Raw genomic sequence first — 12,793 nt, forward strand, 5'->3', positions numbered from 1 at the left:
CAAATAATATATTCCAGATCTGGAAAAATCAAAAAAAAAAAAAAAAAAAAAAAAAAGATAATAATAAATAAATAAATGATGTAAAAACAACAATGACATGTAGTGATTATACTATATATTTTTTACAAATTATTTTCATACATTAGGTTATTAGAAATTGTAGGCAATATTTTGGTTAAAAAAAAATATTTAAATATGATCACACAAAGCACATTTAAGGTTGCCTAACAAAACATTTTAGTGTTAATTTTAATTTATTATTATTATTATGACATTCTTTTATTTGTCAAGCATGCTCAAAAATAGAGATACGGTTACTTTTTCTGATTTTCAAAGCAAAGTGATAATTGTTAACAGCTGCAGCTAGCAGGCACCTTGATTGCTGATTGGCTGAAGGTGATGTGTGAAGTCTATAAAGCGTTCCCACTGAGGTTTAGCCAGAAGATATCAAGTAAGGGGATTAGAAAATAAGTTGCTGATTACGCTGTTTTGTTGTTTTATTTTGATACCTTATTTAACAATGGATTTTACATGCTGCTTAAGGTGAGCACAAATGGACAGATTTATTTTTTCTCATCATGCTAACTGAACATGTACTTTTCTTTGCTAAATGTTTGACTTGTTGCTTGCTTTCAGGATTCATTTAGCTTTGTTTCCTGCTTATGTAATCTGTTTGGGGAGTTATGAAGGTAAGTCAAACACACTGATGATTTTTTTTCTGAAACATTGCCATCTCATGCTGTTTATGTGTTCTTTTTGTTTGTTTGTTTCTAACAGGGAGCATGCCAACCGCTAATTTGCAAAGAGTTTCAGCACGCATTTTCCCCGTGATTGGCCCTGAGGTGAAACAAATGGGAAACTGGAATGATCCTGCTTACAGTTCTGCTGGCCCGCCCCACCGTCAAGGAAGTTATGACAAGAGATTGTTTGCAGGATCAAGTGTAAAATCAGATTCGAAAGAGTGTCAGACTTCTGCTAAAAGCGATAATCAAGACAATCATGTGATTCAGGTCTTTCAACCCTCTGTTCATTATGAGTCTCATACAGCTGCTGATGCCTTTAAAAACGTGCAGCCTGGTAGCCGGCTAGCTTCTACCTCATCTCAGAGTGGGTTCACCTCTATGAGAAGCCTAAAAGTACCTGAACCAAACCCCTTAAAACCATCTAGAGGTGAGTCTAGTTACGAGGTGGCTAAAACTGCTGGATCTAACAAGATGTTTGTAGTAAAACCTCCTAAAAACACATATGGCCAAATGGAGTTCAACTCTAAGGTTAATGGAAACCTACCTGCAAGAGGCCCAAACGCTGGATCAAACTCCATCTCAAGTCAGGTTTCCCGTCAGTATGGTTCATCTGTGGGGAGCCAGAGTACTAGCAAACTCCAGACAGCCGGTAGCAGTTATGGACCATTGCTGAAGGGAATACCTGGGTATTCAAGTATGAATCCAAGAAAAACTTCTCATGATGGGTTTAAGTACACTGAGGCCAAGCCTTCGGTTGTTAGCTCGGGGCCAATCTTTGTAGTTCAAGGTGGAGGAAATGCTCAAGGTCTTGGTGGCTATAGTGGGCATCCAGATTCAGTAAAACCACTTGGAGTTCCCAGTCATGTTGACTCCTATCAGGCCAGTCAGAACTTTAGAGATACTAGATTGACTGCCAGCAGTCAGGGCAAGTCCTGGAATGAACCTCTTCACTACTCCACCAGTGGAACTCAATACAATCCCGTTCCTGAGCCAAGAAAACCATCCGAAAATGATTGTAGGGACAATGATGCTAGAGCTTCAACTGCCAGCACTGGTGGGGTTCTTCTCGGTGCCTCAGAAAGTGCTCAGATAAACAAGTTACCACCTCTCTATGAATCTACTCGCCCCAAATTCCAGCAGACCTACAATATCCGTGGTCAACCTAATCAAATCTTTGAGCCCTTGTACCCCTCTCGAAGTGCCACTCAGCATGGTGTGACCAAGTACTCATTTGCGAGTTCTGGTGCAATCATGATGATGCAGGCTCCTGCAAAACTTCAAGATGGAGCAGAATCCAATAAACCCCAAGTTCATACTAGCTCTCCAGAGCATAAAGTACCATTTGCCCCAGGTCAGACTGCTCAATACCAACCTCTTCAAGTGAACCAGGATTCCAGAAATGTCCAGCCAGCCACTAGCACTTATGCCAGCTCTTCCCAAACTGGGTCTCAGGCCTTCTCTTCTGTGAAGAGAACCCCATACAAACCTAGTACAGTGCTCTCAAGGCCTTCTACCAGTAAATTCGGATTCAGTGCCACTAAACCCACTATTGCTAGATCTAATGAGATCAACACCGTCCACGTAAGGCTTAATAAACCACCCACAAGCAGCTTTGGTCGTTTTCAGAACCAATGGGGTTTTGGTGACATTAACAGTGGCGGTTTCCAAAGTCCCTTACCTCCAAGTTACCCGAACCAGATACCAGGTCAAAATGTACAAAAGCCTGTTAGTTCTTCAGCCCGTTATCCCGAAAGAGTCCAAAGCCAATCCACTGTAAATACAGATGGCACCAGGCTTATTACTGCCATTCCAAGTGGGTTTGGCCAAGGTACCATCCGAAGGATTTCTCCTACACTTTCCAGCAGCTACAGACAAGGTTTGCTCCAAAGTGCACCACCATAATTTCATTGCATGTTTGAAATGTGTTTTTTAGTCAGAGAATAATTACATTGTTTCCTCTGCCATAGCTGAGCAAAACCAGCATCGAGTTAACAGTTTGGGTTCCTCTGCCTCTAAATGTGAGGTGGCCCAGAATAGCCCTGCAGGTTTTGGTCAACAGGGTCCAGTCAGATTCCAGGAAGCAAACCTCTCCATCTAGAAGCAGATCTCAACGTCTGCTTTAAAGTGAGTACAACTGCTTCATTTACAGTCTACACAGAGAACCTCTATATTTGGTTTTTTAGCAGGAAATGATCTGCCCTCTGCAAGCAATACTGTAAAGTCCAAAAGTGGGATGGTTATTTCAGCGTTTACAGCATTCCAGAAATCGGTCTTTGCTTCAAATAGTGGGCCGTCTCATTTCCTAAGTGTAATATAGGATGTTTATGGCTGTTTAGAATGGGATTCCAGTTTACTTCATAGTGTGCATTATGCTAACCACCATTTAAAAAATAAATGTATAATGCGATGAACGTTTCAAACAGTTGCATGCTTCACTGTTCACATGACTTCATGTAGGAGCTGTCACAATTTCAATGAAACTTCACAGTTCTCAATACCAATTTCAGTCCCACATAAATATTGATGATAAATGACTATTACATAATTGACATCAGCAGTTTCTTGTGTGTGTGAGAATGTAAAGTGCACGTTTTTCTTCCCTTCAACGTTTACATTCAGACAGATGCAAACCAACTGTGTTTACACTGATGCTTCACCAAGAATGGGATTTTGATCAAGAAATATGTGATTTGTCCACATGCTCGGCCATATTAACCAGCAGCTGCCGGTCGGTCAGACAGCCCTTGGGTACCAAATTGACCTAGCTGAGTGTTTAGCTCTACAAGAGGGTTATTTTGCCTCTTTGAATCCGCATTGTGGGATACTTTTTGGCAGTCGGTCATCTGGGTATTGAATGTGTACCGAAAACATAAACTACATACTGCAGAAATGTATATTTTTATTCATGGCCTACAGCTTAAAAGCCTGTGAAAATAAATGAGGCTGTTTTTAATGATTGCATACTTGCATGATTCCAGCATTTCACCATTAATAGTTTCTTTTCAAATTCTTGCAGCCTTGATTAGGTGCGTGTTTGGAGGCTGTCAGTCATCAGGCTCTGGTCTCTGCAAGGACTATAGGATGCTCCGACTGATCCGTTGCGCTGCTGTTCAGTCCTGGCAATTTATGACTCTACTCTTGATGCACCACCCTTTCAAAGGCTGTACATATAATGTTAATAAAAATGTTAAGCCCTCAAAAAGTTTACTTTCCAAATTGTCACTTTTTTTAAATACTGTGTAAATAAAGCTGAATTGTCCCAGACCAACGTGTCACTTGAATGGAAGGAATGTTTTTATAACAGTTATTGCCATTTGATGGTGCTGTTTGATTTTTCCTAATACTGTTGAAATGGATGTCGTAACTTTCTGTAGAAATAGCATGAGTAATATGCAGTTTTGAACAGTCCTACTTGGAAAAAGAAATGAATCAACTATTCTGAAGCTGCCATGGTTAAAAAAAGTTGCAACTATGGACTACATTGACGAGTGATGTAGAAGTATTTAAAGTGAGGCTTACACTGGTGATGCACCTGAGAGAAAACATTTCACAGAAAATGCTATAAGTTTCAGCAGCACGCTGGCTTCATAACTAGTTCCTCTGATATGAACATCAAATCCTTTGTTTTCCATCAAATGCATCCACTAACAATAGCAATTTTTCAAATCGGCTATTATAATTTTGTAATTCGTGATTGTTTTCTTTTTAATTTTAAGATAAGCCTGCCTGTAGCCTACTCTGATTTTGCTGTAAATGTATAAAGAGAATTGCTTTGTCAGACTGGGGGCATTTTACCCCACCAAAAAAATGCAAAACTCCCCTTGGTCTACTACAAATCTAACATGACAGTGTCACTAAAAACACTAAAACTGTGATAACTATTCTGGACACATTTAACTTTGTTTCCTCGACTCTGCCCTATCTGAGGAACAATGACTCCATCTGTTGGTTAAAGATCTCACCGCTGGTTCACTGTGCATGAATCATATTCAAATGTAGATATATATATATATATATATATATAAAAAAAAGCTATATATTTTTTCATCTATTAATTTGTAATCTACGTGTAGCCTCGGTTGCAAACGGCTGATGATCTGATTGACAGTCAATGAAAACTGGCCAGCCTTGCGTGCTGCGGATTACGTCACCAGTGTCCGTGTCCCGATGCACCTGTTGAATCAGGTGTAACGTCACCTGTGCGTGTGTTCACGCGAGCGGCAGCGACGAGCGTGCGGGTCAAACCGTTCCCTCGCCTTCTGCTCTGTGTGATACAGTTTGAGGGCAGCTGATGAGCACCGGCGGGGTATTTGTGGACTAATAGTGAAATCCAGGTCGACCGAGCTTTTTGTGCTCTCCGGACTTCCGGAAGAAACCCGTCAGACTGCGACATTTCCCCCATATGGTGTGAGTAAAGTCCAACAAACACAAAGTTTATTCTTTCTTATTAAAGTTACTCCTTAAGATGGCCTAGTTTAAATATTTTCCGGAGTGGTAAACTAGTGCGCTAGTTAGTGTGCATCCTAAAGCCGCGTTTCTGTGATTTGACAGGTTTTTTTTTTGCGGCGCTGTGTTTGTTTTGGGGACTGTGCGAACTTTGTAGCTTTTCAGAATTACTAAATAATCAGTTGCTTCCTTAAAACAGACATTAAAACAAGTGTATATAGTTTACTCTGCATCATATATTCTATCGTGTAATCTAAAACTCGATTTAAGTTGAAAATGATTATTTATTTATTTATTTACTTTTCCAAGTCAGCTTTTTACATTTTATTTGTTCCAGGAGTGTCGAAACTATACTTAATATTTGAGGATGTAAAACTTTATTCACCTGTATTTCCTCAACTGTGTCCTCAAACTGAGTAGGTATAAAGAAATAAGTGTGTATATAAATTCTAAAATATAATCTGTTGTTAATAGATTATATTGTAGATTATAAAAATATAATGTAAATATTTAAAATAATTAATTGTGACCGATTTTTACTGTTAATTTGGAGTTTCCTTTCTATTGTCCTCTAAACGTCAACACTAAATATAGAAACGTCTGCCTAAAATAGGTAGTAAGCAATATGGTACACTTTAAATACAAATATTAGTAAAAACCGGCAGCTGTAGTGCCAGGACATATTTTATGTATACAGTACAGTGATGATGTAAGAAGCGTTACAGGATGGCATTTCGACTGACTGTATTATATAAGGGAGATTTGGACAGTTTTTGCATTAATATGATTGGGGAAAATGCCCCCAGTTAACCTGAATCAACCCTAGTTCGCTGTATCATATATATATATATAACAAGCATTACAATATCACAGTGCTAAATAGACAAGTATATCTGAGTGACTCTCAGTTATTACTGTACTTAAGATGGCATGATGGAAGACCACATAATGTTGAAAACAAAATCTGCAGTCTGCAGTAAAATTACATAAAGTGTTGTCTTTAAAATGTATAATTTTTTACTATTTATGAAACGTTTTTGTTCACTTTAAGGCTTTAGTTGTGTTTCTAAACGTTTTACTTTCACTATCTTATTAACATGACAACAGCCGAGAAAGCAAACACAAAACAGCTCTTAAACTGGTTGGTTTGCATCTCTTGGGGAAATGTGGGACAACTCGCTGCAGTTTTGTTACCAAGGCTAAAGATAAAACCTTCATCTCGTTCCAGTTTCTCCTATTGTGTGTCTTTAACAGACCCTGAGGCCTCAGTCCAGCGTCAGAACAGTAGAAACAGCCACCAGAGGAGGGTCTGGGCCGAGTGTTGTCCCTATGGAGAGCACCCCGTCCTGGACCAGTGCACCCACTGAGGGACATACATACCGAGAGCGCTCCGTCGACCCCGTCGAGATTGAGATCCAGCAATTCGGAGTGAGGCACAAAGTCAACAAGGATGCCAACGGCAACACAACTGGGCCGGAGACCGTGAGCTTTCTCCCCGTCAAAGAAGAGCCTGTCTCGGGGACGTATGTGTGCGGACCGTGCGCTTCTGTGAGTAGCTGCAGGAAGCTCTTTTGTAGCGTTTTGACTTGTGGACTGTACCGCGTGTGCCGGCGCTTGCCCTGTCTCATTTCGAGCGAAAGCTCAGCTCCCAAAGCGCCGGTGGAGAACCAGTCAAGTCCTCCGCAGGCTGAGAACGGCTTCTATCCTGACGTCTGCATTGGGGGCGTCAAGGTGGACACATCCGTCATTGAAGATGATGAGGAGCATGCGTCATTTTCCACTTCTAAAATGGAGATGGACAGTTCGATTTACTTCAGTAGCTTACCGGAGGATGACTTAATCAACGGCAGCGGGATGGAAGACGTGGATAAACTCATCACCCAGAAGCTCATGGAGGTCTTCTCTGAGTTTGAGATCAACGAGCTGGCCAAGTGCACCACGGACTCCATGTTCCTGCGGCGCTCCCGGGAGATCAGTCAGCTGATCTCGGATATCGTGCAGGAGCACAGCATGGAGGAGCAGGAGGCCGAGTGCCGGCTGGTGCGAGAGATCATCCGCATCAGCACACGCAAGAGTAAGAAGAAGCCGCAGGTCAGGCCCCAGGAGCTGCAGCGGGACAGCGGCAATGACACCTGGAACAGCAAGAGGAACAGCCAGAAGAGCAGCTCCAACTCCATGAGTGATGGAAGTGAGTGGCAACAACAGGTTTCTTTCTTTTCCTCACCGTCTTGAAGTTCCTCAAATTTTGTTTTCAGTGGCGTCTTGCAAACCTTGAACTTTCATCATCATTTACAAACCTGGAAGATGTTCTTCCTATGAATGGTTTCAGATGCTGCCAAGCTCTGAACTTCCGGGAGCTATAATAATAAATCAAGACAGATACATTAATAAAGCAATACTGAATCAGTAACACTAAATCACTCCATACAATAATCTGCAAATCACTCCAAACAAAATGTATAGTTATGCGTAACATAATGTATAAGTAAACCATTTTATTCTGTCTTTAGAGTTGCAGATTTCAGTGGAGAGGTCAGATGACATTGAAGCCAGGAAGTTACGCAACAACAGCAGCCGGTGTAAGTAGTGCATAAGATTTTATGAGCTATTTACATTGATCTTTCTTAAAACACAAAACTTTGAATAATTATGGCAATATGAAAACACGTCGAGGATGCATTTCATCCCAAAACTATTTTCATGAGAGTTTAAATTCCCATGATTTCAAGATTTTAAATGTTCAAAGGGGGTTTTTTGTCGTTTTTTTTTTTTTTTTTTTTTAAAGAAACAATGTTCAACATTTATAATGTTACAAAAGGTTAAGATTTAAAAAAAAAAGCTGTTTTTGAACTTTCTATTCATCAAAGAATCTTGAAAAAAATTGAGCAAATCAGCATATTATACTGAAATCATAATAAAAATTGTAATTTTTAACTTAATTATGATCACAAAAATCCAGCTTTATATCACTGCAATAAATTACATTTGAACATAGATTCACATAGAGAACAGTTATTTAAAATGTAATAATATTTATCAGTATTACTGTGTTTTTGATCAGATAAATGCATAAGGGTCTTCTTTTAAAAACATTAATAAATCTTACAAAACCCAAACTTTTGAACAGTAGTGAACATTACAAAATATTTTTTCACATTACAATAATGTGAATGAGAATTTATGGTAGTTAGAATTCTTATAAAATATCACAAAAATAATCTTGCAATGCTAAAAACTTTTTTTTACATGCAAAATATAATTTCTTATTTCTGTTGTATGATTTTGGGGTGAAATATGACTTGGACTTTCGTGAGATTCACCCACAGTTTGTTTTGCATAAAACTAAGTCATGCACAAAAGTCCTCATGCTACTGTAGTGAGCTCTCAGCTGAGCGCGGTTCTGTGCGCCCTGCCTGTATTAAAGGCTGGTGAGTGGCTGCATCAGCTCTGGAAGAATGCGAGGGGTGTGTGGCAGCGTTCTCTCGTGAGTTTGAGGGGTTTGTGATGTAACCATCCACACTGTCACAAACAGTGCTCTCTTGTCTGGCAGCCATCTGATCGCTTACACTCCTCTGAATTTGAATGTCTCTCTTTTCCTCATCAGCGGTGGTTTATCCCTCCCGCTCTGTTTGCTTGATGTTGTTTTCTTGCTCTACAATGTTGGCAAGCAACAGCTGGATTTATTTCCTTTATGGCATTATATAAACGTTTGTGGGAACAGGAAGTTAAGTATATAATAACTTTCAGCATGCTCTTCCGGGAGCACAGATTTGTTACTTACTCTCTGTAGGGTCATAATATACTTCATTTTATTTTGAAATATTAAAGTGTTTTTCCACATGTTTCACATGTCATAATCACATAATCATAATCACCTCCAAAAACAAGCTGGCCTTTTTCTTCTTTTTTTTTAATACTATTTAAATATCCTCTTCACATGTTAAATAATAATTTTTTGTTTTTTGCTGCTGTGTTTTTAAGACTATGTAAATATCCTCTTCACATGTGAAATAAGATTTGAATGCAGTGAGATGAAAGCTTATACACAGTCTGTGGGGTTTCTGTCGGGTCAACCCTTGTGAAAAAGAAATACACTTTAGTTTAGCCTGAAATAATGTAGACTGCTTTACAAGAAAACACTTGAGTGTACCAATGACACTTGATTGCATGTTACTTACAAATGAATTAAAATGTATATTAAATGCAATTAGTTGAACTTAGAGTGACCGTTTGACCTTTGACCTATCTTCATATGTAATTTCATAATTCTAGTGTTTTTTAAATGTGCTTTGGATGTACTGACAAGCCTTTATGGTAAACTAAAACATACTTTAATGTCATTTCTATTTAAATAGCTATGTAATTGCACATTGTAATGATGAAGTTGCACTTTAGTACATTTAAATAATATTAAATTATATTAAGTTTTGACATTATTAAAAAAAGGGCACATTTTAAAAGTCTACTTGTGTGTAATAAGAAACAGTCATGAAACTAAGTACACTTAATTGCACTAATTCATTAATATTGTATGGTGTTTTGAAGGCATAGGCCTACTTTTAAGATATGAAGTACACTACAAGTGCACATTAAGTGCAATTAAGCGCACATCTTTTTATCTAGAATTAAAGATGCATTGTCAGCAAACCCTCTCATGTTAGAAGAAAGCTGTCCAAGAGTTTAACACACCGGTCTGTTATAGTGGGACATTTCCACGCCCCGAAACATGACGCGGCACAGAAGTAAACGTGATTGGTTGCTTTACCTGTCAGTCATTGGGCTAAGGTTCCCAGACCTTCTACACGAGACTATGTAGTTCATAACTGCTTCATCCTCCAGCAGCCTCTTTGTAAAGCCGCATTACATTGTGTAAGATTAATGGCTCATAAAATAAACAGATAAATAAAACAATATCCAGAGCAGCAGTTCAGACACACTGCCAGGAACAGCACAAGGACATCACATCTATGCTGTCTTCTCTACATGACCTTGCCACAACTCGACTTTCTTTGGAATAAATCATTGTTCAGGATTCTAGAATTGAGTTGTGTTCTGTTTCTCATGATTTAACACCTATGAGGAGAAATTGCATGTTAATCGTTCTTTTTTCTCTCACTTTCCCTGCAGCGTTCTCTCCGAGTTTGCAGGAAACCGGTGTGCGGATCACATCGGACACTCCTTTACTCCCCAGCAGCATACGAGCGTGAGAGTGTCCTACCAGACATGCATCATTTTCATTCCCACACCTCCAGAAATGATGAAGAACATGTCCTCTGGCTCGGAGTCAGTGGCTGATTTTGAAGTGTACCCCTAAAACTTGTGATTTCATGGGTAGTTTTTTAACATATCTGAAATGGTAGGTGTATTTATGCTTCTATTTCATATTTTCTGTGTGAAGTATCTCAACGCTGCGCTGTCTAGAAGACACAAGCCAACAAGTGGCTCGCTGAGAATGAAGAATAAGAAACAGTCTGACCTCTTTATTGCCAACAGATGCACATAATAGGCCTGGTTCTTTCATAATGATTCAACTTTCCATTCATTTCTGCCTTTTCAAGAGTTATTTCATCCAAAAAGGAAAATTCTGTCATTTATTAACTCTCATGCCATTCCAAAATCCGTATAGTTTTCCTTCTTTCATAAAACACAAGTGGTGAATTTGTGAGGAATGTCCTGGCCACTCTTCAGTATATTGAAACGCTCACAAAAAAGCAGTTGTGTTGATGTTTGGTCACAACACATACAAAACACAATGGTTTTTGAAGGCTTGTAATATAGCTAATAAGTCATATAGACTACCTTTATGATACTTTAGTGGCATTCCCAAAGATTGCCCAGATAATTATTCAGAAAATTCAGCTTTGTGTTGCACAGAAGAAACTAAGGGTGTGCAAAGTAAGGGTTAATAATGAAAAAAATAACTAATCTCTTTTCTTATTGAATGTATTGGTCAAATGTTGGCTCTTCAGTGAATGTTTGGCTGTGTGAAGTTTGTTGGACCAAATGAATGCGGAAGAGTTTTAAATGGACTTGTCTCTGTGCTTATTTAAACGTCCATAGAAACAACATATGCAAAATCTAGGATAGCATCTGATTAATGCTTGATTTCCTATGTATATTTTAATGTAAATTATATTCAAATGTATTTTTTTTGTTTGTAAAATTGTTCTCTTATGTAAGACTGCTAGGTTTGCTATAATAATAATAAAATCTCTGTTGCTTGGTAAACATGGATTAAGAAAAAGATTTCATGTTACATGAAGTGCATGTTTTACTCAGAGACCTGGTAAAAACTGTATGCAAATTGAATTAAAGTATTTTGCATTTGCGTGTGCATTCGGTGATGAAGACAACTGACGTCATTAGAGTAAATGCACTGTGTTCAATCAGCTGTACGAACATTCACACTCTACTCTAATGCATCTAAAGTATGCAAATAAAAAAGACATTTATCCATCATACATATACTGTGCGGCACAGGTGAGGCAGGAAAGTCAGTTTGTAAATGCTTTGCTATACAGCATGCTTTCTTATATTGTATTGTATTATATTTCTTATATCGTAACCATAAAACCTCCAGAGAATTCCAGGAAATTGTAGCAGAAAGTGATATTTTCTTAAGGAGAAATTTTGACATTTGACACTTTTTTTGATTGGTTAATCTTTCAGTTTCTGCCTCACGGTTAAATGCAGTGAAAGTGTCATGTGTGCTGCCTGTGATCAAATGGATTAGTATTCCTGCAGGCATTTAGTGATGTATGGAAAACATTGTTTTGGAGGGGTTATTTTCACTATTTGCAATAATGGTTTACTGTAAGAATCAGTCAGGGTGTCAGAAGAGTTGTTTTAATACATCATTCACCATGAATTTATTATAAGACACACAGACAGCTGTTGTATTGTTTGCAAAGGCATTATGATATATGCAACATCTTGAGTTGATCCCCCCCATTATGACTGGTTTCATATTACACTTAAAAATAAAGCTTTTTTATTGCCAATGATGGTTCCAAGAAGAACCTTTAATAAAACCTGTGGAACATTTCCATTGCATTTAGAGTTTAAAAAGGTTCTTTGGATTATTAAAATGTTCTACACAATAACAATAATGGTTCTCTTTAGAACTGTTCACCGAAAGGTTCTTTTAGAAACCAGAATGGTTCTTCTATGGCATCGCTTTGAAAAGCTTTATTTTTTATAGTGCAACTCATCTGTTTTTAACATTTATAGTCAAGACTGTCCAGTGATAAGTGCACTAATCTTAGGTAGCCTATCAATCTAACCAGAGCTGTGTTTATAGCGCTTTCAACACAACCCATTCGCTTCTTGACTCTTAACCTACATCCACCGGCCCATAAACCACAGCAACATGACCTTACTCAACCCTGCAGGCAGTGGCTTACAGATCTGTGTTTAGACCACAGTAATGGTTATGTGATTGTAATTTAGTCTGTGTGAAAGTCAATCCTTTCTAAATCAGTCTGATTCTGTTTGTTATTTGTTCAGTATCAAATAAGTCTATGTGATCAAACATAATACTCTCATTGGCTTGGACTTATTTCCTGACTGTCGCTGCTGTATCAGTTTAACAACAATCCACCCTT

The 12,793-nt window shown here is 38.4% G+C and overlaps 2 protein-coding genes across 3 annotated transcripts; both read left to right on the forward strand.

Annotated features, from left to right (window-relative positions):
* Window positions 1–396: 396 nt before the first annotated feature.
* Window positions 397–4,007, forward strand: LOC109056742. The gene is made up of 5 exons (XM_019073933.2): window positions 397–543; window positions 637–689; window positions 778–2,619; window positions 2,711–2,867; window positions 3,760–4,007. The coding sequence occupies exons 1-4, from the start codon at window positions 521–523 to the stop codon at window positions 2,839–2,841; spliced, it is 2,049 nt and encodes a 682-aa protein (XP_018929478.1). The 5' UTR covers window positions 397–520; the 3' UTR covers window positions 2,842–2,867; window positions 3,760–4,007.
* Window positions 4,008–4,862: 855 nt separating this feature from the next.
* Window positions 4,863–11,099, forward strand: LOC109056708 (keratinocyte differentiation factor 1-like). 2 transcript variants are annotated; one of them, XM_042776023.1, is made up of 4 exons: window positions 4,863–5,150; window positions 6,418–7,377; window positions 7,700–7,768; window positions 10,317–11,099. In XM_042776023.1, exons 2-4 carry the CDS (start codon window positions 6,519–6,521, stop codon window positions 10,394–10,396), a joined length of 1,008 nt encoding a protein of 335 aa, XP_042631957.1. In that variant the 5' UTR covers window positions 4,863–5,150; window positions 6,418–6,518; the 3' UTR covers window positions 10,397–11,099. The 2 variants fall into 2 exon arrangements, with proteins under 2 accessions (XP_042631957.1, XP_042631956.1); XM_042776022.1 differs by having other exon boundaries at window positions 6,444–7,377.
* The last annotated feature ends 1,694 nt before the right edge of the window (window positions 11,100–12,793 follow it).

Source organism: Cyprinus carpio, chromosome A19, assembly GCF_018340385.1.
Source record: "Cyprinus carpio isolate SPL01 chromosome A19, ASM1834038v1, whole genome shotgun sequence".
NCBI lineage: Eukaryota > Metazoa > Chordata > Actinopteri > Cypriniformes > Cyprinidae > Cyprinus > Cyprinus carpio.

Excerpts from the sequence above, each read along its gene's own strand:
- LOC109056742 (XM_019073933.2), top strand. The coding sequence starts at position 521 with ATGGATTTTACATGCTGCTTAAG. Across the intron at positions 690-777 it reads CTGTTTGGGGAGTTATGAAG|GGAGCATGCCAACCGCTAAT; the intron begins GTAAGTCAAACA and ends TGTTTCTAACAG. Across the intron at positions 2,620-2,710 it reads TTCCAGCAGCTACAGACAAG|CTGAGCAAAACCAGCATCGA; the intron begins GTTTGCTCCAAA and ends CCTCTGCCATAG.
- LOC109056708 (XM_042776023.1), top strand. The coding sequence starts at position 6,519 with ATGGAGAGCACCCCGTCCTGGACCAGTGCACCCACTGAGGGACATACA. Across the intron at positions 7,378-7,699 it reads CAACTCCATGAGTGATGGAA|AGTTGCAGATTTCAGTGGAG; the intron begins GTGAGTGGCAAC and ends TTCTGTCTTTAG. Across the intron at positions 7,769-10,316 it reads ACGCAACAACAGCAGCCGGT|CGTTCTCTCCGAGTTTGCAG; the intron begins GTAAGTAGTGCA and ends CTTTCCCTGCAG.